Here is a 26,673-nt window from a genome sequence, read left to right on the forward strand (position 1 = left end):
TATTTTTATTAAATCATAGAAAACGTTGCATACAAATTTTTCCATTTTGGAGAAACTAGAATGTCAAACATCTCAGTAACAAAGAAGCTCAAAGGATGCAATCTCTCCTTAAGCAGAGACAACTTTTAAGTAATCTTTTTTTTTTAGTTGAAATAATTACTAACAGGTTGTTGGCCTTTTCTGTCTTTAAGCCAGGGGAATAATACCTCTATAACCATCAGTTTCCTTTAAGGATTTTTAAATTAAGTCAACATGAGTCAGACAGTTAACTTGAACTCTGAATACAAAATCCACTTCTTTAAAAGCTGCGTAGCCCTTTAGAATATTGCAAATGCTGAACTCCAAGAGATGGTCTCATTTCACAGGGCTGCTCACACATCCTTCCAATAGTGGCAAACACGTTTAACAGTGTGGAATAGATCTCGGAATAAGTTAAATATTAAAGACACAGAACATGGCGGTAAGGTCCCTACTTTTCTTTCTACCAAATAAATTTCAAAGTTCATCCTAACCATATACATTTACCAACGGGTGAAGAGCAAGGGATCCAGTGATACTGAAAAGAACCGACAGCTATCAGAACCATGTTCACTAAATAGCTTGGTGGATATATACAAATGTGTTAGTCCGAATCTCACTGGCGCTCATTCCACGGGGGTCAACAGACTGCAGTTCAGCGCCTGACGCCAGGCTGCGGTTCTGAAGTGTAAGCTGTCACTTGTTCTGGTTCTGAACAGATTCAGAGGTGACACGGACATGTCTGCACTCACACCAAATAGTTACATAATATAAACACAAGTTAAATATTATCAAAATAACTTTAAATTAAACTGAAGTCCACTATTCTTAAGTGCACAAAATATTTTCCCTCTAGCTTCGTAAAGGCGTGTTACAGATCAAGAATGGACAAGGGGCATATTAGGGGCCAGCCAGCTTCCTCGGAGAACTCCCTGGAATTACATCCGAGACTGTGAGGGCAGCAATTACTGACTCCCAATGGAGGGATGGTTTCTGAATGTCATTTCCCTAAACTCAAGTCTGGGTTTTGGATTCATGAAAAAAAAGGGGGGGGATCTGAAAATGACATTTTTAGGGCTGGTTGTCATGCCCATGATGACGGTGTTGTATTCAAGGAGACTTCTTCCCTGACACCCTTAATACTGCAGGCCTCACGTGAAGCTGTGCCCAGTTCCTGATCCCTACTCCCTCCAGTTGGTCTGTAGACCTACAGGTCTCCTAGGGAAAATGTAAACAAATCTGGGGGAATCTGCCTTTCCGTGTTTTCCTGGTGTCGGCAGAAAACCTCATGGGCTAAGAAAAATATTAACAGGCAGGGCTACCCCAGTGTCAACTTCTCACAGGCTTGCCTTGTGCTTTTCCTGCTGCAGAAGACCTTTGCCTGGCTTCTGAGAAATGGTACTACATAACAGTCCAGCGACCTTATTCTTTGGATGCTTCTCTTCCTGAAATCAGAGCAGACCCCTGCCAGTCTTTGGCTTGTTACTGGAGGTGGCTGGGCGAGGCGGCCAGGCTCTTGTGCAGGTTGGGGTTCTGACTGTGTCTGTTTCGGCTGCGGACCGATGAGAACATGGTGTTGCAGCCAGGCACTTTGCACTTATGGAGCTGGCGGAGGTGCACGGTTTTGTAATGGGCTCGAAAGGTCCCTTTGTTACTGTATATCTTCTGGCAGAGATGGCAGGTAATGGGCAGCCCGGAGGGCAGACTAGCAAGGCTCTGATCAGCCTTCTCCATCAGGACACAGATGGGGTACTCGTCTTCCCCGGACACAAGGCTCTGCCCTTCACAGTTCCCATCGCTGTCCTCCAGAAGGGTGGCACCTTCCTCGCTCACCCCGTCGGAGTCCCAGGAGGAATGACTGCTGCTCTCTGACTTCATGCTTGAGGTAGTGCTCAAATCCAGGATGGTGCCCTCGCTTGGGGGGCCGGAGTTGTAACTCTCCAGACGGGCACTGTGCACTTGGGATATCGGGTAAACCAGACTGCCCATGCCACTTGATCCCTTGAAGATGACAGATGTCTGCGAGGCTTGCGGTGTGAAAGCCACATCCTGGTAGGCCTCCTTGGCCACGTCTTGCAGAAGGTAGGCAGCACGGAAATGGTCCTCACTACCCTCCAGTGCTTCCTCACTCAATACTTTCTGGTGGAGGCTTAGGTTCGAGCTGTGTCTACAAGAGGGACAAGACAGAGGTGAGCTGGATTGCTGTCTCGGAGCCATTACTCTGAGTACAAAGACTCAGCAGACACTAGGAGAAACTGTGGTGTGGTGGGGGCGATAGTCAGGGTTAGCATCCTGTGAGCTGTGCTGTGTGGTCAGCAGAGACTAGACCATTGCTGTGGCTACTCGTCAAAAGCCAGCATTCCCCAGGAGAGCCAGTAGTCTGGAACATCAATTTCCACCACCTGATTAACATATAATACCCTTTGTCTCATCCACAGGGGAGGTTGAGACAACTTCAGTTAGGACAATTTAATGGGAATACTAGATTCAGGGGAGCCCGAGAAAAGCATCAGTCACAGATGAAATGATGAAAGATTACCATCTCCAAAGCACCCCATCTAATACAGTATCCAACACCCAACACACTGCCACTGTCATATATAGAAAAGATAGCATCTGGGGTATATTGAATTAAACATGCAATTAAAACTTACGTTCCCTGGTTCCTTTTGTCCTTTGGATATGGTTAGTCAAACACTAAAGATTCCTAATGTGGGGGCTAGAGAGATGGCTCAGAGGTTAAGAGCATTGCCAGCTCTTCCAAAGGTCCTGAGTTCAATTCCCAGCAACCACATGGTGGCTCACAGCCATCTATAATGAGACCTGGCGCCCCCTTCTGGCTTGTGGGCACACATGGAAGGAATGCTGTACACATACTAAATAAATATTAAAAAAAAAAAAAGATTCCCAATGTGGCTTCCCCTCATCTTTCTATTGGACAGGGCTGGTCTTGAGCAAGAGTTCATGTTTCATTCCGGAAGTCCTACAGGTACAGTTGGCAACCTCACCAGCTGGAAATCATGCTGTGTGTGTGTGTGTGTGTGTGTGTGCGTGCGTGTGCACGCGCGCGTCTAGTGCAGGTCGTAGCTGCAGTGTCTCATGATGAACCAGACAGGAGTTTTGCAAATGCAGCAGTGTGAACACACCGCCAATCTTGCACCCAATGATTTTCTCCTAGCAGGCAGACGGTGAGCATCCATTATGACATATGCTGTTTATCCCTACGTTATCATGGATGAAACTTGTAAGATCAATGCTGCTCTTACTTGGGGATCCCTTGGTAACTTCTGACAAGACAAAAAAAATTCCCTTATACCAAAGAGTACACTCTTACAGGTGACAGGAGAATGATCCCAAGTAAGAAAAATGTCTCTACCAATTATAGATCAGAATTATGCCATAGTCAAGAAAGTGCCCTCTCTAAATAAATGAATTAAATTTCCTACTTTAAATCTCTCAAGGTATGTGTACGAGGGAGTCTTAATTGTATTTAATGAAATGTATATATTTTACTATGTAGTTTCTTTTACCCCGGATGTTCGTGTTGTGGACACGATGAGAATTATAGTCAGAGATCCCCCACTTTGCAAGCCGCCCTTCTCAGCTACAGCTCTGCCCTGTGATTATGCCAATGTTCCGCACTGAAAGGGCTGGCATGTGCCGGCAGAAAACCAGACAGCAGATGGACGTATTAATTCCAGTACACGCACGCAGCTGAGAAAGTCAGACATGTGCTGGAACCTGGAGCACGAGGGCTCTACTACAGTGTGAATCTCTCCTGACTGTCCAGTGGAGACCAGTGGCTCTCAGGTGAACCAGTCTAGTCCCCAGCATCATTCCAGCAGCTCCCAAAGCTACAGTTCATAACCAACGTTATCAATTCAGGGGGGTCTCCAGAATGCATATAATGTGATATTGCAATAGGCTCAGTACAGAAGCAGATGTGAGAACCCAGCTGCTTTCTCCTAAACCAAGTATTAGAGATTTGCAAAAATATAAAATAAAGCCATTTATTTCACTATATTTATTTTGGAAAAGTAAAAGCAGTTTCCCATTAACGTGTTATATTAACATAAAATGTGTGTATTCTTCTCTTAAAGAGGTATGTCATATTTTTCCGGTTTTACTTCCTAATACAGTAAGCAATGATTTCTACAACTTAAATAGAGAAAAAACACTTTCAGGTCCTTAGCTGAGATTTAAAAAGATGTTATGGGCCTAATACATTTAATATTTGCTGGCTTGGACAGACCCCTTCATCCAGCGACCTTCGTTACCATAGCAAGGAGCCTAGGTTAGTGCCGTAGTCTGTGTCATTCTCTACAACCCACTGCAGCAATCTTTACAGTCACCCATAATCCCTTTTACTGTCTTCTCCACTAGACTGGTGACTTGTGTGTGCAACCCATCACAGAAGAGTTGCTGATTAAATAAACATTTAAGATGCACTCTCTTCTCCCCTCCCCCCCCCCATCCTAGGAACTGCTGCTGGCTGGAACTGTGGCTCAAAGAGGGGAGGTTAGCTGCTTTACCAAACAAAATAAAGCAGTTTTCAACTTTGACTTAGCTGAAGCAGTGGGCCTGGGCTTGTCCACAAAGTCCTGCTTAAAGTGGTGTTTTTAAAACTATAGATAAATGGATCTGGGGACTATTGGAATAAAATGTGAAATAAAGTGTCAAAACATTTAGAATACAAGATGGTATCCTGTTATAGATGAGACTTCTATATACATACAGGTCAGAACATAAGGAAACGTTGACTGTATGGAAATTAAGCATCATATGAAAAGAACTGTCAATCTACAATCTAGTATGTGTTATAATTTAGTAGGTCCTGTAGGCTGCTCCGGTCTCATAAACAGCAAAGATAATCTAACTGATATGACTACCTCTTTTTATAACAACATCTTATTCATAAGCAAACCCTCCTCTTCTTGGAGGATGAAGGAGAAGGACTGGTTCATTAATTAGGGGTACCCTAGTGGTTTGGTTTAAACATCCTAGCAACAGAAGGCAGGAATTTTAACTAATATCTCCTGTGCTTTCTTCTCTTTATTAAAGACAATGAGCGTGTTCTTATGAGCCCTAGCGAGGAATGTGTGTGTGGGAGTCTTTACATTTTCACCCTCTTAACAAATTAGGCGTCACAGCTTGGACGAAGTTGGTGGTGGTGCTAACCTGCTTCAACCCAAGCTTGTTGGAACAATTGCAGTTTTCACATCCTCCGAGCCATTTATCACACTGCGTTTCAGCAGACAGCTGACCCTTTCAGCAAACTTCTTAGATCACCTTTGCTGGGCTTGCTCTTCCTTTCAGAGGCCGAGAAGAGGGTGACCTCAAGCATCATCAGTGGCCCAAGTACACACACAAAGAAAAGCATAGTGCTGTGCTCCAGGGAAATAAGCCCTGTGAGTGTGGGCTCTGAGACAAGTCTGTGTGCTTTATGATAACCCAGCAACTTTCGAACGGATACAGTAGCCCCCAAAAGGAGCTGCCAATCACTTTTATTCTTTAATAGGTTAGCATCTTGAAAGGTTTCTAATCAAGCAGTGATTCTTTCTGCAAATGTTGCAAGATGATTAGAAGCGAGAGAATGGGTCTCACGCGAGAGACGTCTTCATTTTATGAAATGGAAATGAGGCTAGTTTTGAGAAATTATGCGACACTGAGGGCCCTTCCTCTGTTCTCGCTACAGTCACCCTTTAACAGCTGCTAACACGAGAACCAGCTCACCAGTCTTTATCCCACACACCTGGGAGAAGATACGTTTCTCAATTTGGGATCTCTCAGACTTCAGAAAGGTAGGATGCTTGCTACATGTGCTGGAATATATCAGAATATCTACTAATAAATTAATATCAATACAGTCACTAGTAATTGAATTTGACCAAAGCTGCATAGCCCCTTCAAAGAGGTAAGAGTGGAAATCTACCACAGAAAGCACCATGTCTTTCCAGGTCAAGTTTTGTGGCTAAATGCTTTTAGATTTTTGGAACTGAAAATGCATATAGTTCCCACACCCTCTGGGAACTTGCTAGAAATGCATACTCTCAGGCTTGACCCTTGACCTACAACAGCAGATTCTAGAAGTGTTTTCCTGACCTGTCAGGTGACTTGGACACATGCTAAGTTTTAAACCACTGTCTGAAAAGAGACAGCTGCCGACAGACACCTTACCTGTCTCTGCTCCTGCGGGATGGGAACGCAGCACCGCACCCCTCCACTGTGCACGCGTGTGTCTCTTTGGCGTGTGTATTCTTATGGTGTGTCTTCATACTGCAAGCGTTTTTAAAGGTCTTCTTGCAGATGTCACACTGAAAGCGATTTTCTTCCTTCTGCCTCACTAGTGCATGCTCACCCAGGTGTTCCAGCTCCTTAGATTCTTCCAGAAAAGGAAAAGTCATCCCCCTGTTGGACAAAGCACTAAAGAGTCCTCCAGCCAGTAAGCGCTGCTGCAATTCCATGTAGTCAGGAAAGGGAATCTGTGGCCCTAGTCCAGGTGTGAAATGGCGTTCATGGCCACCATCCTCCACCTCTCTTGGCATGACTGAAGTCAATGCTAACTTCTGCTCAGCCTCTCTCTCTGGGTGTGTGGTCTGCTCAAGGGTTCTGCCGATAGTTCCATGAGACTCAATCACAGATTCAAGATGGCAGGGTCTTTCTCCTTGTGCTAAAGGCTTCTCTGAGCTTAACTGTGTGTGCTGCTCCTCGGGTACTCGGTCTGACTGAGGACTGCTGGGCTCTGGCTCATCTTCGCTGACTACCTGCAGGGGTGTGTCATCATCTGAGCTGAGACTGTGTCTCTTCTCAGCAATGTCCACAGCTTCTTTCTCGATTTTGATAGGCATGCTGGACTTCCTAGATTTCTTCTTAGGAAGTGCATCGAATGGCATGTCCGTGGAAACCAGCTGCTCTGGGATAGAGGAGGACAGCAGAGGGAGAGAGGGCAGCACACCGGGTGTGTTTGCCAGCTCAGCCGGAGTAGCTGGGCTGCGGTAGAAGGGAAGGACTGGCTGCACGGTCCGCAGGTTAGGGAAGAGCACACCATTCTGCCCAAGGCTCGAGAACGCTGGCTGGCCTTTGGAGTCCTCCACCGAACTGGGGTAGCCTGGGAGGGGCCCGCAGTCTGAGATCACCGTGAAACCCGGGCGCTTGTACGTCTCAGAGCTCGCCAGGTTCAGGCTGTTCCTGAGATCTTTGTCCCGGTTGTTTCTGTTCATGGGCATGTGCAGGCGAGGGTTGGGGTTGGCGCTGTGTCGGTTCCGGCTCCGCAGGGAGCTGAACACCATGTTACACCCTTCGATAGTGCACTTATGCTTGATCTTGAGGTGGACGGCGTTGTAGTGAATCTTCAGAGTGCCTTTGTCGTAGAAGGTCTTCTCGCAGGCGGTGCAGAACACCCGGCCCTTCTTAGCGCTAATGCTGTTCCTCTCAGGCTTTCCTTTGGCCTCGGGAGACAGCTGTGTCCTTTCAAGCTTAGTGGCAATGCTGTACGAGCTGGAGTCACTTAAGTGCGCACTGTCTTCTTTCGGGGTAGCAACATCTGGACACTTTAGACACTGTTCCTTTTCAACCTGAAATGGTGTGGACGTGAGGAAGCTGCTGTCCGAGAAGGGCCCGTGCAGCTCCTGTTTGGGGTCCTGGCTCTGGTCCTGCCCCTGCTCCAGCATGTACTGTTCAGGCAGTGACCCTATCAGAGCAGGAGGCAGAGGGTTGAAGAACTGGAAAGGCAGCATGAACGTCATGTTGCTGATAAGGTTCTCGAAAGGATGCAGGCTGCTGGGGTTTCCTTTGTCCACTGGAGTGGGGAGGCCAGCGCTCCTGTGGGTGCAGCTCTCGATGAACGCCCTGATGTCTACGTTGGCGGTGGAGGGTGGGATGATGATGGACTGCTCTTCTTTCTCCTGGATTGCCATGAGCTCCACTATCGACTTGGTCTCTCCAAAGCGAAGGAACTGCTGCAAGGTGGCCACTTCCTCCTCACTGGTCATGATGCTCCAGTGATCCAGCACCTTCCCCGAGGCATCCTAGATACAAACCAGATGGTAAAAGAGTGTCCACTTGGCTACTGCTCACTCTGCTCCCCGGGAAGCTGCCATCTGACGGAGCCTCCACCAGACTACAACAGGGGAACATTTCCTGTGGATCAACACAGGTCTTGCTGCATTCAATCCCTGCCTATCTCATTCTCCTAGGCCTGAAATTGTGAATATCATAAACTATACCAATATAAACAGTGGCCCTACTGTTAGCCTAGAAGAATGAAATAAAGCATTCAAACCGAAGTCAGGGAAATATGGAAATCATTTTTCATCTTATTTCAACCCAGCTGATGGTCATGTATGATTCTTGTCATACCTGAGGCATGATGACTTCCCTCACTAAAATAAAAATATGCATCATTTGAATGACAGTAGTATCTCCATCTAAAGACTACAAACGGGGCGGTGAAGTCTGGATATAGCCTAAGTATTCATTTGCTGCAAACTTAATAATCTGCTAAACACCCACCATCAAAAACCAGATGAGCACGTATTGATCTCCTGCCCGTGTCCATAAAGCAGAGCTGTGATTATGCAGGAGTGTTGGAGATCTTTCAGACTCTAGCAAGGCCTAACTTTTCCCAAAACTACAATAAATATTTTATCACAGAACATGTATTTGATGGCCTACTGAGATTTTTCACAGCGCACGTGAGAGTTTTGAAGATGAGGAGGAATGCAACATCATAAATATTTCATGCACCAGAGGTTCAAGGTAATTGATTCCATATTTTTAATCCTAACACTGGAAAGCAAGATTATTAGGATCATTAAATATTGATCTATGTCATAATGTAAGACCATAATGCTACTCTATGTATAGTTGTTTCTAGTTAGCCAAGGCCCCCATACCAGAGGTGTGCACGCAGGATTTCAGGGAAAGATTACAAGCTTTAGAACTAGGAAGAAATATACTCATTTCTGGTCTGCTATACATAGGTGAAATAACTTTCGGTGAGAGCATGAAGCACTCAGAGTCTTCTGGATTTTCAATTAGAAAACAAGGGCTGTGGTACTGCATACTTTTAATCCCAGTACTCAAGTGGCAGAGGCAGGTGGATCTCTGGGAGTTTGTGGCCAGCCTGATCTACATAGGGAATTCTAGACCAGCTAGGGCTACGTAATAAGACCCTATCTGAAAAAAGAAAGGAAAAAGGAAAACAGGGGTATGTTTATGTCATCATAAAAGTACTAGAAGAGCATGTACATTAATAAATGGGTATTATCAGTATTTATTTTTAATGATATAGTCTACCTAAGACTTGAAAATACATGTGTCTCCTATTTTACTGAAAAAATTTTAAACAAAGTCTGTTCATATTCGTAGTGTAGTGGCAAGAAACAATGCTCTGTAATTTTAGAAAACATGCTATTTTCTCATAAAACACTTCGATTGCCTCTGAAGATGAAACACCCTTCACCTTACACCCATGGCATGACCTGGGAAAAGAAGCTAAGCTACTCTGAAAACAGGCAAGGGCTTGAAGGATGGAACACTGAAGAAGAGAAGAGACTGTGAGGAAACTAAAAAGAGCTCTGGTGGGGGTGAGAAGAGGGGGAAGTGGGGGGAGAGGGGTTGATCAACGGAGAGAGAGGAAGAGGGACAGAGACGGAGAGAACAGGTGAGGATATGAACACAGCCGTATCACACGTGGGACTGAGCGGAAGAGTCCTTCCAGGACAGCGAAGGAGATCAGCGTGTGCGCTATTGGTTGCATAGTACTGGCCTGTAAGAGCCCTTTCTCACCTCCAGGTCTCAGCAAAGCCTGACACACAGAACATCTCAGGTCAGTGGGCAGTTTGGGCATGATGTATGTAGCACAGGCAGTACCCAAATGAAACAAGTCGTTTTCTGTGGGAGTTAGCTTAGTGAATACGCTCAAGAGAAGTTGGAATGCTTGCATGGCCTGGAGTCTCAGATCTTGAAGGAAAAGGACAGGATTTCTCCCAGAATATGAGTCAGGGACTTAAGTCATCAGGAAAAATTCCAAGGGGATGGACAGCCACCAATGACTGACAGGCACTGGGTTACACCAGTTATGTGGGCACTCTAGGGGAACAGAGCCAAGGTCACCATACCTGGAGCACATAACCACGGATATAATCCTGAAGGGTCCAGTCCAAGGCATGGAGAATCTGCAGAACCTCATCTTGTTTCAGCACACTGAAGAGCCGGTCCAGTAGGATTTTCAGGCGAACAGGGATGGCCTGGGTCCCATAGAGCATGAGGCTGCTAATATCGAACACCACATTGGACTGGACAATTTCCACTTGGCTTGTTGGATACACGGGGGGGATCCTCAGCTTACTTAGAGCTGGAAATCAAGTGCAAGACATTTGGAAAAGCTCTAATTTTAGGAGAAGCATTGCATAGCAAGTCGGCTGGGGATATTCTTAGTTGTCTGTTTCAACAAGAAAAAAAAAAGCCAAGAATCTGTAAAGGACTAATATCCTTAATAGCTATCGGGATTCATGGTCTTCACAGAAACTTCCAAAATAAAAGATTTTTCTCCCCTTCTTGTGATATTCCTGAGGAGGGAAATCTTCACAAACAGGGGAAGGGCAAAGAAAAGGAGGACACAAAAGCAGAATTCAAAGAATGGCCACTGGGGGATGGGAGTCTGAAGGTGAGGATGGCCTGGGGAGCAAGCATCTGGGTTCAGGCCCTGATCTGCTGCGTGGGAGGCGGTTTTAGAAATTAAGCCACCCAATCCAGTCTGCTCAACACAGGAGTTACTGACTGGCCATTGGGGGCTATTTACATGAAACCAATCAAAGTTTAAAGAAAACGAGTAATGCCAACCTCCAGGAGCCCTGGCCACGCCACATTTTCAACATTCAGTAGTTACATGTGACTCATGATTGTCAGATGCAGTAAATGCATGAGCAGGATATCTACATATAAATTTTATCTAAATCATGAATAAGTGACATACTTGTATCAGAACATATTTCAGCCAAAAAATATTAGGGGCAAATTATTAGCACGGGACATATCTATAACCTCTGCAGTTGGCGTGTTTAGAACAGAGTTAGTAAAACAGTGTATAAATTAAAATGTGAGGAGATATTTGTTATGAAATCAGTTCCTTTATAAACTTAAGTGATTAAGAAAGGCCGAGAGGATGCGAAGGAAAAATGAAGTTACCGTGAGCCACCCATCCGTGCCTGCACTGCTCACACTGCCGGTGGTTGATCTTCCCAGGTTTGAAACTCTGACAGCTGCAGTTCAGAGTACAGCCGATAGCCTACGAGAGAGAACACACGGATGCATACAACGTTAAGAGCTATGTGCCGGATGCTGCAGTTCAGAGTACAGCCGATAGCCTACGAGAGAGAACACACGGATGCATACAACGTTAAGAGCTATGTGCCGGATGCTGCAGTTCAGAGTACAGCCGATAGCCTACGAGAGAGAACACACGGATGCATACAACGTTAAGAGCTATGTGCCGGATGCTGCAGTTTAGAGTACAGCCGATAGCCTACGAGAGAGAACACATGGATGCATACAACGTTAAGAGCTATGTGCCGGATACTGTTGCATTTATCAAACGAAATTCCCTCATTCATAAGATTCACTCAGCAGACCAAGGGTGCATATCATACCTTAGGAAAGAGGAGCCTCAAGCCCAACACTCAGGAGACCATGAATGCAATATACAGAATTTGCATATTGATAACAGAGAGAACCTAAAGGGACTTCTGATAAAGGCTTATGGTTGGAAGCCTTGTTGTTATGAATGTTACAGAAAAACCCAAAGTTGTATTTTCACCAAGGTTCTACGCTGATCAGAACAGTCACTCTGAAGGATGTATAAAGATCAGTTTAGAAAAAGTAAAGGGATTATCTGAAGCAAGAGTGATCCATGAATGGAATCTGTTATCCTCAGACCCTGAAGATACAGTACAGGCTGAAAATATTAAATGCATTTGAGAACAATTCCTACAGACTGGCTGAGCAGTGAGCTCTAGAGAAGTCTTCTGTCTCCATCCCCACGCCACCCTGTCCCACTCCTTGGGTGACAGTGTGTGCTGCCGTGCAGGGTCTTTACAGGGTGCTGCAGCTCTGAACTCAGTCCTCATGTTTGTGGGGCAAGCACTTTACCAACCCATCTTGTCAGAGTTCCTCAAGATAGAGGCCTGTAGGATATAATCTATTATTATAACAAACCGACTAAGAAATAAAACCCCTTAAAGGAGCTCAGACAGTGAGGTTCCAACTCTGATGGTTTGTTTTGTTTTGTTTATTTTCCGCAATAATGTATGCTTATGGGTGAAATTTACATGGTTCAAGAAAGTTCTGGAACTGGGGAGAATGTATGTTCAGAGAAGAAGCCTGTGAATTTGGGGCTTGAACCTCTAGTCTGCCAGTCAAGGGACTGTGAAGCACAGCATGGAGGACAAGGAAGGGAGAATCTGTAACCAGTCTCCCTCAAAACAAAACAAACCCACCAACCAGCCAGACAAACAGAAAAAAACAAACAAAAAACTCAGTTGCTAAAGCCATCTGATGTGGGACTCCCCACTGTATGCTGTGAATATCATTGGTTAATAAAGGAGTTGCTTTGGGCCTATAGCAGAGCTATAGGGGAATAGAGCTAGGCAGGAAAAACTAAATGGAATGCTGGGAGGAAGGAGGTGGAGTCAGAGAGAAGCCATGTAGCCCCACTGGAGCCAGATGGAACTTTAGCAGGTAAGCCACAGCCACATGGTGATACACAGATTAATAGAAATGGGTTAAATTAATATGTAAGACTTAGCCAATAAGAAGCTGGAGCTAATGGGCCAAACAGTGATTTAATTAATACAGTTTCTGTGTGATTATTTCAGGGCTAAGTAGCCAGGAACCAGCAAGTGGCCCCCTCCATACAACAGCTATCCACATGACTGTTCATAATCATTATCCACAACAGTGAAAGTGGAAACAGTCCCAACACCCACCAACAGAAGGATATGTAAGATGTGGTCTACCTATCCAATGGAGTGACTGTGTTCTCACAGAGGGACAGGGAATGGGTATCTGCTACCAAGGGTGAAGAATCGGGCACAAACAGTCACATAGTCACATGGTTCTATTTACAAGAAACATCAGGAGGCCAGTTCCTAGAGGCAGAAAGTAGCTTAGATGGGGAAAGGGAAGGGCTGAGAAGACAGCATGCCCAGGAGGTGATGGAGTGCTCTCTGGGTTACAGAAAGGAACCCTACTTTGTTGTGTGCTCATTTACTGAGCTTGCAAACCCTGCACCTTCCACAAACTGCACCTCTGTGACAACCTCGTGTTGTCTATTAGCAGCATTTCCCAACAGCTCAGAGTTATCTGTATTTTTACAGCAATAAACCAAGTTTCAATTGAGGTATGCACACTTTAAAAATAACTGGCACTCCACATTTAACAGACTACATTATAGTATAAACTTTTATATGTACAAGGAAACTAAAAACAGTATGACTTGCTTTGTTTTGTAGAATTAAGCACAATCTTGTCAAGCTGTGTAGTAACTCTGCTTAACTTCCTGAGGAACTCTCAGGTTGGTTTTGGAAGCAGTAGAGTTGTTCTATGTTCCCATACAACACACGAGGGATCACCGATACTTGCTATTGTTTTATCTTGTTATTGTTTCAGGACAGGGTCTTATGCAGCTCAGACTGGTCTCAAATTTACTACACAGCCAAGAATGACCTTGAATTTCTGATCCTCCTCTCCTGCCTCCATTTGCTAAATGCTGGGATTCAGGCCCATGTCCCTTGCCTTAGTGACATCTCATTGTGGTTTGACTCATGTTTCCCTGACGACTGATGGTTTAGCATCTTTTCTGTGTTTACTGGCTATCTGTGTGTCTTTGAACACACATATGTGAGGTCCTCTTTTTTAAATAGGATTTTTTTAAATTTATTTTTTAATTGGGTTGTCTTTTTGGTGTTGTGCTTCAAGAGTTCTTTTATTTCCAGTTTCAAATCTGTTACCAGATATGTTATCTCAAGTGTGTCCTCCCGTCCCTGCTCTTTCTTAGTGGCATCTTTTGAAGCACAGAAGTTTCAGATTTTGAGCAGGTTTTAGGTGATAACATGTCCTAAAATTAGATGGTGATGATGTCCACACAGTTCTGTGCATGAATATACCAAAAGCCAGAGAACTTATACCCTGTAAGGATTTGGGGTATGTGAAGCACACCACAACCAAATATCATTTAAATATTGTTTGAGTTGGTGACCCTACTTAAATATGGATGAGATTTTCATGATTTGGATGCCTCTGACTGTGTTAGGATGTGTTCGGTTAGGATGGACCTGAGCAGAGCTGCAACCAGGAGTTTCCAAGTAGAAGAGCGGCAACTCACAGCAGGGTGTGCTGAAGACAGCACCAGCACCACCTGATCTGCTCCAGAGGCTAGCCCCAAAGCAGGGTGTGCTGAAGACAGCACCAGCATCACCTGATCTGCTCCAGAGGCTAGCCCCAAAGCAGGGTGTGCTGAAGACAGCACCAGCATCACCTGATCTGCTCCAGAGGCTATCCCCAAAGCAGGGTGTGCTGAAGACAGCACCAGCATCACCTGATCTGCTCCAGAGGCTATCCCCAAAGCAGGGTGTGCTAAAGACAGCACCAGCATATCTGATCTGCTCCAGAGGCTAGCCCCATATGGGAAACACGAAAAAGAGTTTTGGGGGCTTTTTGTTGGTGGTGGTAGAATTGTTTTTAACTTTGGCAAAATCATACAATCTAATATAAAGAAACTTATGCAGTTGCAGATCCATCCTACTTAATAAAACATTCTAATGCTATAAATTATTTTACCTTTTAAGAGTTTCTGCTTGCATGTGCACATGCAAATACATGAAACACATTGTCATATGCACACACAGCAGCTTTATCTTACTCAAGATTAGTTGCCTTGAAAGAAAATTTAAGGATATAAGTTAACGATGATTTAATTTACATTGCAGACCCCCAAAACAAGAATTTACAAATTTGCCATTAGCTAGGTTTGGTTTGGGGCACATCTGCTACGCTGTCCAGCCTCTCAAACTTGCCTACAACCCTATGAACAGCCACTTACAAACAAACTAATCATCTGTTTATGACCAAATGCTAACAGAATACTAAGTTACATAAAGCTAAAGTGATTCACAATCTGGATCTAATAAACACTGCTTAAAAAGAAAATACTTTAAAAGGAAGATTTGTTTTTTATTACCTACATTCATTGAGGTATCATTTACCTTTTTGGAAAAGGTATGGCTAGGCGTGGTGACACACACCTTTAATCCCAGAACTCAGTGGGAAGAGGCAGGCAGGTCTCTATGAGTCTGAGGCCAGGCTGGAGTACATTAGTGAGTTCAGACTAGCTAAGGTTACACAGAGAGCACCTGTCTCCAAAAAAGTGGTTATAGAAATCTACAAGTCAACTTACATCTGATTTATTTTGAAAACTAACCCTGTTTTAAGAGAAAGGGATGTCCTTGAATATATACTTGCTCCAATCCCTAAAGACTTTGCTCACAAGATGGAGGCTCATGAAATACCCCCGGAAACACTATGTGAATCTGCCTCACAGTGGAATGAAACAAGGAGCAAATCCAGGCAGCTTCCTAGCCCCAGACTGGAGCTTGTTTTCCCCATCTCTCTTTACGTCACTCACATGTCTCAGTTTGGGACTACTGATGTTCGCGGTTCTAGATCTCTGTGGCTATACTAGTATCAGTCAGCGACGGCAGCCCTGGCCTCTCCTGCTGCATGCCAGTTAAAGTCTTCTAGGCATTTCCTAAGGCCCCTAAGACCTATCTCATGTGTAACTGTGACCACTGACCCAATCTGGCCATTCACATCCAACAGCTTCTATTGGGGGGGCATAACTTTAAACAGTTATATCCATAATTCGATTATGTAAGTATTGATGATAAGAAACATCAATGTGATTGCACATGAAGCATTTGAATAAGGCTTACAAGGGGAAGGGGAAATAAATGGCTGAGGAATTATTTATGAACTAGAAGAACCTAACTAGAATATTGAAGAAAACTTATAATGGAAAGACCATTGGATTGTCCCACACAACTCAGAATTCCACAATGTCAAATTATAACACCCTTCACTAAAAGTAAGTTAAAAATCCTAAAATGAAATCAACCCCCCCCCCCAAATTCTAATTACAAGATCAAAGTCCTCATGTAAACGGAGAACTTGAAATCTACATGCTTTCCCCTGGGTCTGTAATACTTGCTCCATTCTCCAGAAACACAAATCAGATGTTTCCAGCAATGCAAACTAACACGGCATGAGCATCGCTTCTTAGGCTCTCGTCTTAACCAAACGATTTCCAGAACTGTTATCAGTCACTTGATGTGCTACAAATCAGTATTCAAAATTCTGGCTTGCTGGTTTATAGCCATCACTTGCTCACTCACGGCTGGTGTCTGACACACTTGGTCAATTGCTTTTGTCTTGGGGTGGAAATGTATGGCCTGGATTTTAGGTGGCTTGGTGGGATGATTTAATCGCTCAGAAAGCCCTGTTCTACCTTAGCTTGGGGAGATGCCCCCACAGGTCTTTTGCTGAGGGGTTGAGTACCCATCCCAGGCACACAGTGGGGTGGATGTGGATGCCCAGCACTGGACAATAGAGGCCTGTGATGGGATTTGAATTGACCCCAATAATATAAACCATTCAAAGATACTGTCATCTCTAGAATACACACACACACACATATATATTCATATCATATTTCTCACAGCCTTAAGGAGGGCAAGTATGAGATCGTTGGGTCCCCTTATTTGTCACACTGAGCCACTGGAGGGACAGAGGCACAGAAGTTGCACTACATCTAGCTGGGCAACTTGATTGGCTCCAGGCATTTAGTCTACACTGTCTAGTATATTAGCTGCATGTGGCTATTACAATCTAGTTAAACAGACAGCATTTGAATTCAGCTCCTTGGGTCACACCAACCGTACTCTAGTGCTCAGGAATCCACCTGTGGCTAGTAGCTATCACAGTGGATGACGGTGACAGAAAGTATCTCCATCATTACAGGAAGTCCCATGGGTCAGTGCTAAGCCCAGGGTTGGATCAGCCATTGCTTTTGACATAGTGAGGCTCCTGTTTAATAGGTAATTTCATTTAATCCTTACTATCTTTCTGCGAGGACAGAATTATTTTAGAACGCTTCAATTTATGGAAGGTTCCTAACATCCTCAAGGTCACACAGCTCGTTAGCTCTATCACGTCTGTTTGATGTGGGACAATGCACCAAACAGCACCCATGCGTTAGCTGTATTTTCTCCTCACAACCACCAAAAGAGGTTGCTGCACCATCCCTATGTTATGTCCCAAGAAGCTGAAGAATTTACAGGCTACCCAGGTAGTCTAAAATTTGAATATTCAGAGAACAGTCTGCCTTAAAATATCAGGATTTGGCGTTGGCTGCAGAAGCACTCAATCTCCACAGCCTTTGGAGTGGGGCATTACCACACTGTCCTCCAGACCAAGAGGCTGAAGTTCCACATGGTAAAGAAACTTCACAAGTCTTTCGGAAACGTGAGTGAGACCATCATTCTAGAATCTAGACTGCCAATGCTATCATGTAGAATGAGACTGCGGAGGCCCGTGTCTTCAAGGAGCTGCAAGTCTATCTCAGAGGTAGAAAATGAGATGGTACATGAGACTTTCAAATAAGGTTGAGTGTCAAGAGAGGGCCGAGCAGAAGTTGGCACTAATCATTCATCTGCTGGCATGCAGAGTACGCACAGGAAGAAGTGCCTTCGGGCAGGGCCATCATCGAGAGCCTCGGAGGAGGACATATAAGCTAAGTTCCAAGGGCTGGGAAGGATGGAGGGGGTGTTTCAGAAGGCTCAGCAACTGCAAAGGCTGTAAGACTTAAGACGTCAGCTCAGAGACGAGGAAGGAGGCCAGTGGAGCAACAGAGTCAAGTTAATGGTAGGAAGTAAGTCAGAGAGGCAACAGAGACCATTCTGGATAGGGCCCTGTGGGGCAGGGTAAGAGTTTGGAGTTTGTTCTAACAGAGCCTCCTAGGAACAACACAAAATGAACATGGTCTGCTGTTCTTTTTTTTTTTTATTTTATTTATTTATTTATTAAGGATTTCTGCCTCCTCCCCGCAACCGCCTCCCATTTCCCCCCCCCTCCCCCGATCAAGTCACCCTCCCTCATCTGCTCGAAGAGCAATCAGGGTTCCATGACCTGTGGGAAGCCCAAGGACCGCCCACCTCTATCCAGGTCTCCTAAGGTGAGCATCCAAACTGCCTAGGCTCCCCCAAAGCCAGTACGTGCAGTAGGATCAAAAACCCTCTGCGATTGTTCTAAAGAGACCCCTGGCTATGGCTGCACTCCCTTCCTCTCAGCCCGCTGAGCTCATGTGCTGGCACCTGTGAGTATAACATGGGTTGCTAAGCACCCCTTCCACCCTCAGAGGTCCGCTAGCCATATCAGCGGATACACAGATGAGAGCAGAAGAGACGAGTCAGATACACAGTCTGACCACCCCGCTTCTCGCCACCATGTCCACAAGGAGATTCTCAGGTCCTCTGGCTCTGGTGGTTCGACTCTGCACAGACACAACTAGCAAACACTGATGAAAGATCATGTTCCTGAAAGTCTCCACAGTTCCTCACTTCAGAGGAAGACACACAGTTGCAGCACCCACCCACTAGAGACAAGTCTCACCTTTGGTAAATTCCCTGCTGTACTGAGAGAAGTAGTGAACGACTGACTGGATCAATGGAACTTGACCTTGTGCAATGATTAGAGATAGCATCTAGCTACCTTCAATTTTTTTTTATTTTATTGTGTGCAGGCCCACATGCCACGGCATACACATGGAGGTCAGAGAACCATGTGGGGGAGTTGGTTCTCTCCTTCTACCGCGTGGGCTGAAGTCAGGCACTTTGTGGCAAGCACCTTTACCCACGGAGCCATGTTGCTGGCTCATGGCATCTCCCCGCCCCCAGATGCCTGGGTAAGAGAATTTTAGCTGGGCCCGATGATGCAGGCCTGCGATCTCAGTTATACATGAGACTAAGGCAGGAGGGTTACAGGTTCAAGGCTTGCTTGTGCTTCAAAGCAAACTGGAGGCCAGCCTGGATAGCTTCAAACTGAAAACTAAACAGAGGGCCGGGGTCATGGCTCAGTGGTGGAGTGCTTGCCGGATATGTGGGGCTTTAGATTCAACTTCTAATACTAAAAATAGGAAAAAACGGATTTTTAATTTTCTGTCCTCACTGAACACTGGCTCTCGGCAGACAGCAGAACGGTGCAGCCCTACAGGAAGCTCCTCATACATGGGAACTGGTTGAACTTCAATTCTTTTGTCTTCCTCCACCTTGTAACACAAACACGATGGCGGGAGTCCAGAGGGCACCCTGTGACCATTCGATAACCTGGAAGGCACGGTGCAAGGATGGCTGAGAGTAAAGAACGGGAACTGTTGTCTTGGTGCTTTTTACTAGTGGCCAAATGCACTTCCTAGTTTGCACACTTACACACTGATCTTCCCCCCGACTATTGAAAAGGGCCACCAAACCAAATTCAACAAAAACCCACCTAGAAAATGGCTCACTAGAAGAGATGGCTAAGACTAAGTTCGGCGTCTGTGGTCCTATCTTAATGGTGGGATTCCAGGGCTCTGCCAGATCTCTAGGGGTGAAAATCATTAAGCTCTCAACTTGAAATCAAAGAGCCCAGGCTGCCAAACCACAGCTCACCGAAGCTTTAGGACAGAAAGGCTGCTGGCTTTTCTAGCTTTTATTTTTAAACGGCGACTAGAGATAACTGCTATTCATCTGAATTCTGGAAAATTTCAGTGTATGTAAAGACTGAGATCAGAACATATCTTAAACCTGCCAGGATTCCCTCAGCTGTGAGAGTAAGGCTATGCTTCTTTCCACCTGCATTGAGATTGTCATTCTCCTCCCTCTGGGGCTGCAGAGCTGGCTCTCCTGGTTCAGAAGACCAAACCATTCAAAGCAGGGAGACACCAGCCTCTTTGGCTCTTACTGGGCTTTGATTTCTAGTTTCGCCTCAGTTCACTAACTTCTTTAATTTTTTTATTAAATTAAATTATTTTTTATTAAATTAAATCTCCACTAATTTTCTCATACATGAAACTCCACACTGGGATTTTGAAAATCCTATCATTATTTTCAGATGGGCAGTCAGGACAACTGGGGGAAGAGGGGAGGGAGGCACTGAGATTCTCTGTGTGAGGCAGATTACCTGGCTGGCAGCACTGAGCAGAAGCCTATCTGACAAGCACACAGACCAGATGTTCATCTCCCCAGCACATGCCATCGCCTCACTCAAATAAGTTTAACAAAACGACAATAATTTATTTACAAGTTTTATGAACTTCGGCCAAGTAATTGGAACCACAGAGAGGCTCCTGTGATGCAGATAAAAGTCACTTCCAGGTTCTACTATGGGCAGGGGCACAAAGCTTTTCTGGGGATTCACACAACTAAGGCAGACAAAAACGGCAGTGATGGGACTGGAGAGATGGCTCAGTGACAAAGAGCACTCTTCTAGAGGACCTGGGTTCGATTCCCAGCACCTGCACGGCAGCTCACGGCTGTTTGAACCTCCAGTTTCAAGAGATCTGACACCCTCATGAGCAAAGTACCAGATGTACATAAAATGAAATTAAATAAGTTACTTTAAAAAAAACAGCAGTGGATATGGTTATTCAAAAGTTTAGGTTGCTTCATTCACAGCTGAAAACCCAAGGCTTTGAAATATACTCAGAACAAACGCAAAAGTCACTGAGAATGCCAGGAAACCAACAGACTGTCCTGAAAACCAGTAAACAAAGAGAAAGAACGAAATCTTTCCTCTCCAACTTCTGTTCAGGGAAACCAAACTATTGATGAAGCAAGTTCTCTTAAAATGTCCCATTTCATTGTGCCTTTAAAAAAAGACCATCAGGCCCATTACCCTGAACAGAAAATACACCCAGAGCACACTGGATACTCTTGTCAGCACATCCAAACCTGTGTCTGATCAAGGTGCTTCACCAGCGCCCAGTGAGGAAGACGGGCAGCAGAAGGCTGTTTAAATGGCTTCACAAGGAACCGACTGTCAGAACTCAGACTAGTATTCTGAAGACTGGCATTTTCAACAGATAATGGCAAGGTTAAAAAACAAAGAGACTATAAACCTAGAAATTAAAAGAGACAAATGATATATACATTTGGATTCTAATGTGAACAAACCGATGGTAATATAAAGTTTATAAGACAGTCTAGGAAATTTGAACATTGCCTGGAAACTTAACGACATTAAGGAGTTAGGATAATTAACTATTTTTTTTTTTGGTGTTGAGGCTTGAACCTAAGGCTCTGTACAAGCTAAAAAAGCACATGCTCCACCACTGAGCCACACCCCCAAATTATTTTAAAGTGTTTTATGGTATATTGGTTTTATTTTTAAAAGTGGTTTCCTTTATATTTTACAGCTACATATTAAAATATTTTTAATGAAATTGTATGACAGCTAGCAGTTCCTCCAAAGTAACCTGGGGTTTTTAGTGATAGGGGATAGGGATTAACTATTAAAAGTCCAAAACGCTACCACCAAATTTCATTACGCTATTATAATTCTGTTTATCTAAAATTTTCTATAATAAAAAGCAAAAAAATAAGCTATGTCAAGATGCCTATTCCCTCCAAAATTTCCCAAAATTTCAATTTGCAGGAGTCAACAGATGGAGAATAACACTGTGCAGAGAGGCCAGGCCACCGGAGTCCTCCTCCAGGGGAAAACAAACTTGCTGTCTGTGTGCAAGCAAACTCCTGGGTCTGTGTGCTGGGTTCAGAAGCCTGGATCACAACACACAGGTTTCTGTTTGGCCAGTGAAAGCCACTCCTCAAAAGCAGTTTAGGTGGGGCTGAGTGGTGGGATGACATGCTGGATAGTCAGGGTCTCTCTGCTGGTTTCACAGAACAATCAGGGTTCTGAACAATGGGAGACACTGTTTACCAACATCAGGAAAGGAGATCATGATTGAGAGAGGGGACCTGGGGAGCTTCAGGAAGTAGACAGCATTTGCCATGGAAAAATGACACCGCAGGAGAACTGACAGAACGTGGCATCTCACTGCAAGTTACAAGGAAGAGAGAAGCCAGAGCAAGGAGGGCATGGAGATGGCCCGCACAGAGGTAAGGGAGCTGCGGCCCTCCAGGGGATGGATGCTGGCCTAAGTCTACCTGTGAGCAAAAGTACGCACGACACACCTCTGTGATGTTCTCCTGGTGCTTAGTTCAAAGAGGATAATGGGGGAAATACTCGCTCTTTTGATGTTTATAAATCAAAGCCTAAATCCTATGCCAAAACAATTTAACATCTGCACCCTTTTTTTTCTTAAAATTATTAGTTTTGAAAAATGAAAATGTGAAAAAGACTAGAAATTATACAAACATCAAACTGAATATTTCCTTTTAAAAAATGGCTTTAAAATACATAGAAATATACGGGCATATTTTCCCCCTTATAACCTGCATGGAGAGGAACTCAGAAGGAATCTTCATAAACCTTTGATAATGAAAGCTAAAAGACATCAGTGATACGTAACACAGAGTCAGCCTTGGAAAGTGGGGAGTTAAATGAAAAAACACTTGAAAATTTTAGGTAAGGTAGCCAGCTAAGCATTTAACACTAATTTGTTACTAACCATGATGTCTAAATGTTCCAAACATGAACATGTCTAAATAAAACTGTTCTAGGGATTCAAAGAGAACCAAAAACTACTTTTTGAAAAAGATAAACTCAATCTCAGTTATTTACGTTTTCTGAATCTCCACCTTAAAACTCAGCATAACGTATTATGAATTGTTACAGTGGGAGGTGTGGGAGCTTGGCAGTCACAGTAAGTCTAGAAGTCGTCAGAGGACTATGGAACTAGGGCAATACTTCTAGAAGCTGGGAAATAGTTCTCCATGTTTCAGTACACGGAAGTATCACACAGTCTGCAGGAGGAGACAACTCAACTAATACAATGAATGGGAAGAAACGTTAAAAGCCCACATTAGAGTTCACCTGAGGCCACTGTATCCTTCTTTTCGAACTCAGCCTTCACATTTTATTTTTCTAACCCCTCTCTTCCTTCACTTTAGTGGAGAGAAACAGTCACCCCGGCTCAGCTAGAGCCCCTTTATGATTGGTTAGGCTGACTTATAATAAACGGTCTGAGTGTGGACAGAAACCGATGAGGCTTTTTTTCATCAGTAACTATGTATGTCTGAGGAGGCCCCCAATGTCCCTGGAGAAGCAGGGCTGCTTTCTGTTTGGGCTCAGCGTCTCCGACTAAAACAGGCACGTGCATCTATGCAGAGATGGCAGGTGCCACGCTGCAATCTTGGAAACTCCAAAATGAGGGAAAAGGGACTTCAAAGGCTGAAACCAACTAAAAGGGGAGGAGGACCCCCAAGCTTCCTAGATCTTCCTTCTGTGCAGCACCTAGTTATCTTTGCCATCTCTCAGAAAAGTCACCAATGGTAAAGAAACACACGAACAATCTGTCCTAAGATCCTCCCAGTCAGGGAAAGCACAAGAGGAGTCATCAAGGCAGATGACCTGGTTCTGAGGACCTGGGTAGTTAACGGTATTTCTAGTTACTTTCTATCCAGACTGTTTCCGACCAAAGCAACTACCCCATCCTAAATGACATCTGCAGAGGAAACTCACCCTGGGGTGAAGCACGCCTCTCCTGCAAGTAATTTACCTTGCAAACCTTGGGGCAACTGCTCTTAATGGTCACCGCCAGGGTAGCTTCCAAAGCCCCATACAGAACCTCAAAGACATTTTTGTCCCCTCATACTGTAGTTTAATTTTAATAACAAACCAAACTTTAAAAATGTTCCCTCATTTACGCTTACTTCTTGGCATTCAGAAGTGACCAGGGCATGCTTAAAGGACAATTATTTTTCTATGGGGGAAACCTAGATGGCTTTTCTCACCACAGGGCTGGGTCATCTTTCGAAGCTGATGATCTGAGGTATAAAATGTGGGTGTGGGGCCAGAATACAGGCCTAACTTCTGCAAGGAGAATAGCCATAAAAACCAAATCACCCTCTGTATAAACCTTGTATTTCTAAGGCAATGGCTTTATGAAGGTTAAGATTTCTTATGCGAATACAACCCAGGCACACAGATTATTGGTGCATATTCCAGGAGATACTCATGGGCCGATTATCCAAACTAGGAGCTGGTTTCTCTCGGCCGAACAAAGCTCCACAAAACCCTTACTAGATTGCATGGGTGGAGTGGATCGTGCAAACTACATTATGCAGCTGTCTGAAGGCAATCTGAGTTCTTAAAGTACAACGAACTCACAGGCTAAGTGAGAAGATCTCATTGCAATGTCTGGCCATTCAGCTACAACAGAGCATGTTCAGTAATAGAGCGGAGACAGTAAGTTTTTGTAAAATTAAAGTTTGTCAACTTACCAGACAATAAATGCAATAATAACTCCTATCATATTCTTTTTAAGCGTCTGAAATTATACTAGTTATCAAAATTCCTCACAGGAAAAGGGACTGCTGTTTATTTATTTTAAAGCAAAAATAAAATCCAGCACAAACTGTAACATTCGAAATAATGTTTTTTTTTACACGATGTGAAAAATTTCACGTTGATGAATACAATTTCAATAAAAGCGTACAATAATATGCATCAACGAATTTGGGAGGGGCAAATGGAAAAGCCGTATGCCGGCTTCACTACTCCACAAAAGTTTTAACACACAAACACCAGTTTGGAAACTGAACCTCTTCGAAATCGGGAGAGACCCCATAAAATCTAAAAATCTATTAGCATAGTGAAGACAATAAGCAGGGAAGCAAAGGACACACATACAAACGATTTGCCAAAACGTCGTTTTTCGGTTCACTTAAACTGTCTCACCAAAATCTTGTTCCTTTAATAAGAATCTACTTTTTAAAAAAAAGTGTCGATACATCTGTTCTGTGTTTCCATGTAGTAACACGTACACACACACACACAGACACACACACACTCTGACAGGGATTCCCAGGACACCAGTGGGGCCTCTTTCAAGCCCCTTAAGTGTTAACAGCAGAGGCCTGGCTGCGACCAGGCGTCTGGCCCGATTTAAATGCCCTCATCTTCAGAGGTCTGCGGGCGAGCCCAGCTATAAAACCAGGGGACATTACCGAACCCCGGAGTGTCTGATCTTTCCCCGCGCAACACACACAACTTCACTTGTACAATTAAGGCTGCTGGTTGGCATTCCATTTAACTGTCAAACTCGGGCCGGTGGCAGCCCCACAGCCACAAAAGAGATGCCTTTAAACGAGAAGAACATGTTTCTACACCGCATTTGAGAAAGTTTGGCTCCGAGCTATGCACTGATTGATATCAGATCTCTCTCACTCGCCTCTCCAATCTTGTCACATCTGGCTGACAAATCCCCAGGAGCTTACCCAAAGTCAGGCGGCCCGGGGGGGGGGGGGGGGGGGCTAAGGGTTCCTGGGGGAAGCAGCGTCCCGGGACAGCGGCACCCCGCAGCGGGATTCTGGGGCACGCCTGGCTGGAACCCTGCTGCCACTGGAACAGTCCTTGCGCCTGGCAGACTAAGAACCTCACCGCTGCCTGGCCAGGGTCCCCTCCTGTCACCCGCGGGCAGACCATCCCCAAAGAGACTGAACCTTGGCTCCGGCTTCCCCATCAGCATCCCGATGGGCCCCTCCAAGTCCCCGCGCCTCTGGAGGACACGAACACCTCAGTGTCCCACACGCGACAAGCCAGCCGGGACGCCCGCTAACCTCCTCACCAAAGCATCCACTTGAGACACGTCTAAGCTGACGGTTTGCAGCGCCTGGGTCTTGCTCGCTTCTTTTTTTTCTTTCTTTCTTTCTATCTCTCTTTTTTTTTTTTTTAAATTTGTCCCTTGGGGGACCGGCGTCTCCTCCACGCCCCTCGGGCGTCTCCTCGACTCTCCTCCCGGAATGCCCAAAGGTCACGGCTTGAAATACCAGACCGACGACCGTTCCAGTGGCCAAAGCATTTGGACAGGGGTCCCGGGGTGCAAGCGGAACGGGGTGCCGCTCACAGGTCACCTCGCTGGGACTCGGGCACAGGCGGTGGCGACCGCGGTTCGACCGCCCGCGGCGCGCCCGACCCCCGGCGAGCAGGTGGCCCTCGTCAGGCAGAGCCCCGCGCCTTTGGCCCGCGCCACCGCTTACCTCAGCCATCCTGCGGCCGCTGCCTAGCCGCCCTTCCCGGCGCGCGTCCCCTGCCCGGGCCGCTCCGCGTCCGCCCCGGCTCGGCGACCGGCGCATCCACGTTCCGGCAGTCCGGGGGGGCCCCCGCCCTTGCGCAGAAGTGGGCGGCTCCCCGCGGCTGCCGGTGGCCGCGCCAGCCCTTGCGCCCCTCGTGCGCCCTCGCGTCGCCCCCGCGCCCCCGGGGGAGCCGCCCCCCACTCCGCTCGCCCCGCCCCGCGCCCCTGCTCCCGGCCGCCCCGGGGGGCTGCGGGCGTCGCTCCCGGGCCAAGGCCGAGCTAAGTTGCTGCAGCTGAGGCCAGGCTGCGGGGGGGGGGGCGGAGGAGGCCCCACCGAGCACAGCGGAGACCTCGCCGGCCGGCCGCGG

At 45.6% G+C, this 26,673-nt stretch overlaps 1 protein-coding gene across 1 annotated transcript; it reads right to left on the minus strand.

Annotated features, from left to right (window-relative positions):
• Bnc1 (basonuclin zinc finger protein 1) lies at positions 1 to 26,385 on the minus strand. Its single transcript, XM_075952456.1, has 5 exons — positions 26,271 to 26,385; positions 11,209 to 11,308; positions 10,140 to 10,375; positions 6,196 to 8,045; positions 1 to 2,185 (listed from the first exon to the last, which is right to left on the minus strand). The coding sequence occupies exons 1-5, from the start codon at positions 26,364 to 26,366 to the stop codon at positions 1,501 to 1,503; spliced, it is 2,967 nt and encodes a 988-aa protein (XP_075808571.1). The 5' UTR covers positions 26,367 to 26,385; the 3' UTR covers positions 1 to 1,500.
• Between the last annotated feature and the right edge of the window lie 288 nt (positions 26,386 to 26,673).

Source organism: Microtus pennsylvanicus, chromosome 18 (assembly GCF_037038515.1).
Source record: "Microtus pennsylvanicus isolate mMicPen1 chromosome 18, mMicPen1.hap1, whole genome shotgun sequence".
NCBI lineage: Eukaryota > Metazoa > Chordata > Mammalia > Rodentia > Cricetidae > Microtus > Microtus pennsylvanicus.

Excerpts from the sequence above, each read along its gene's own strand:
- Bnc1 (XM_075952456.1), bottom strand. The coding sequence starts at position 26,366 with ATGCGCCGGTCGCCGAGCCGGGGCGGACGCGGAGCGGCCCGGGCAGGG. Across the intron at positions 11,309-26,270 it reads GCGGCCGCAGGATGGCTGAG|GCTATCGGCTGTACTCTGAA; the intron begins GTAAGCGGTGGC and ends TCTCTCTCGTAG. Across the intron at positions 10,376-11,208 it reads GCACGGATGGGTGGCTCACG|CTCTAAGTAAGCTGAGGATC; the intron begins GTAACTTCATTT and ends CTTGATTTCCAG.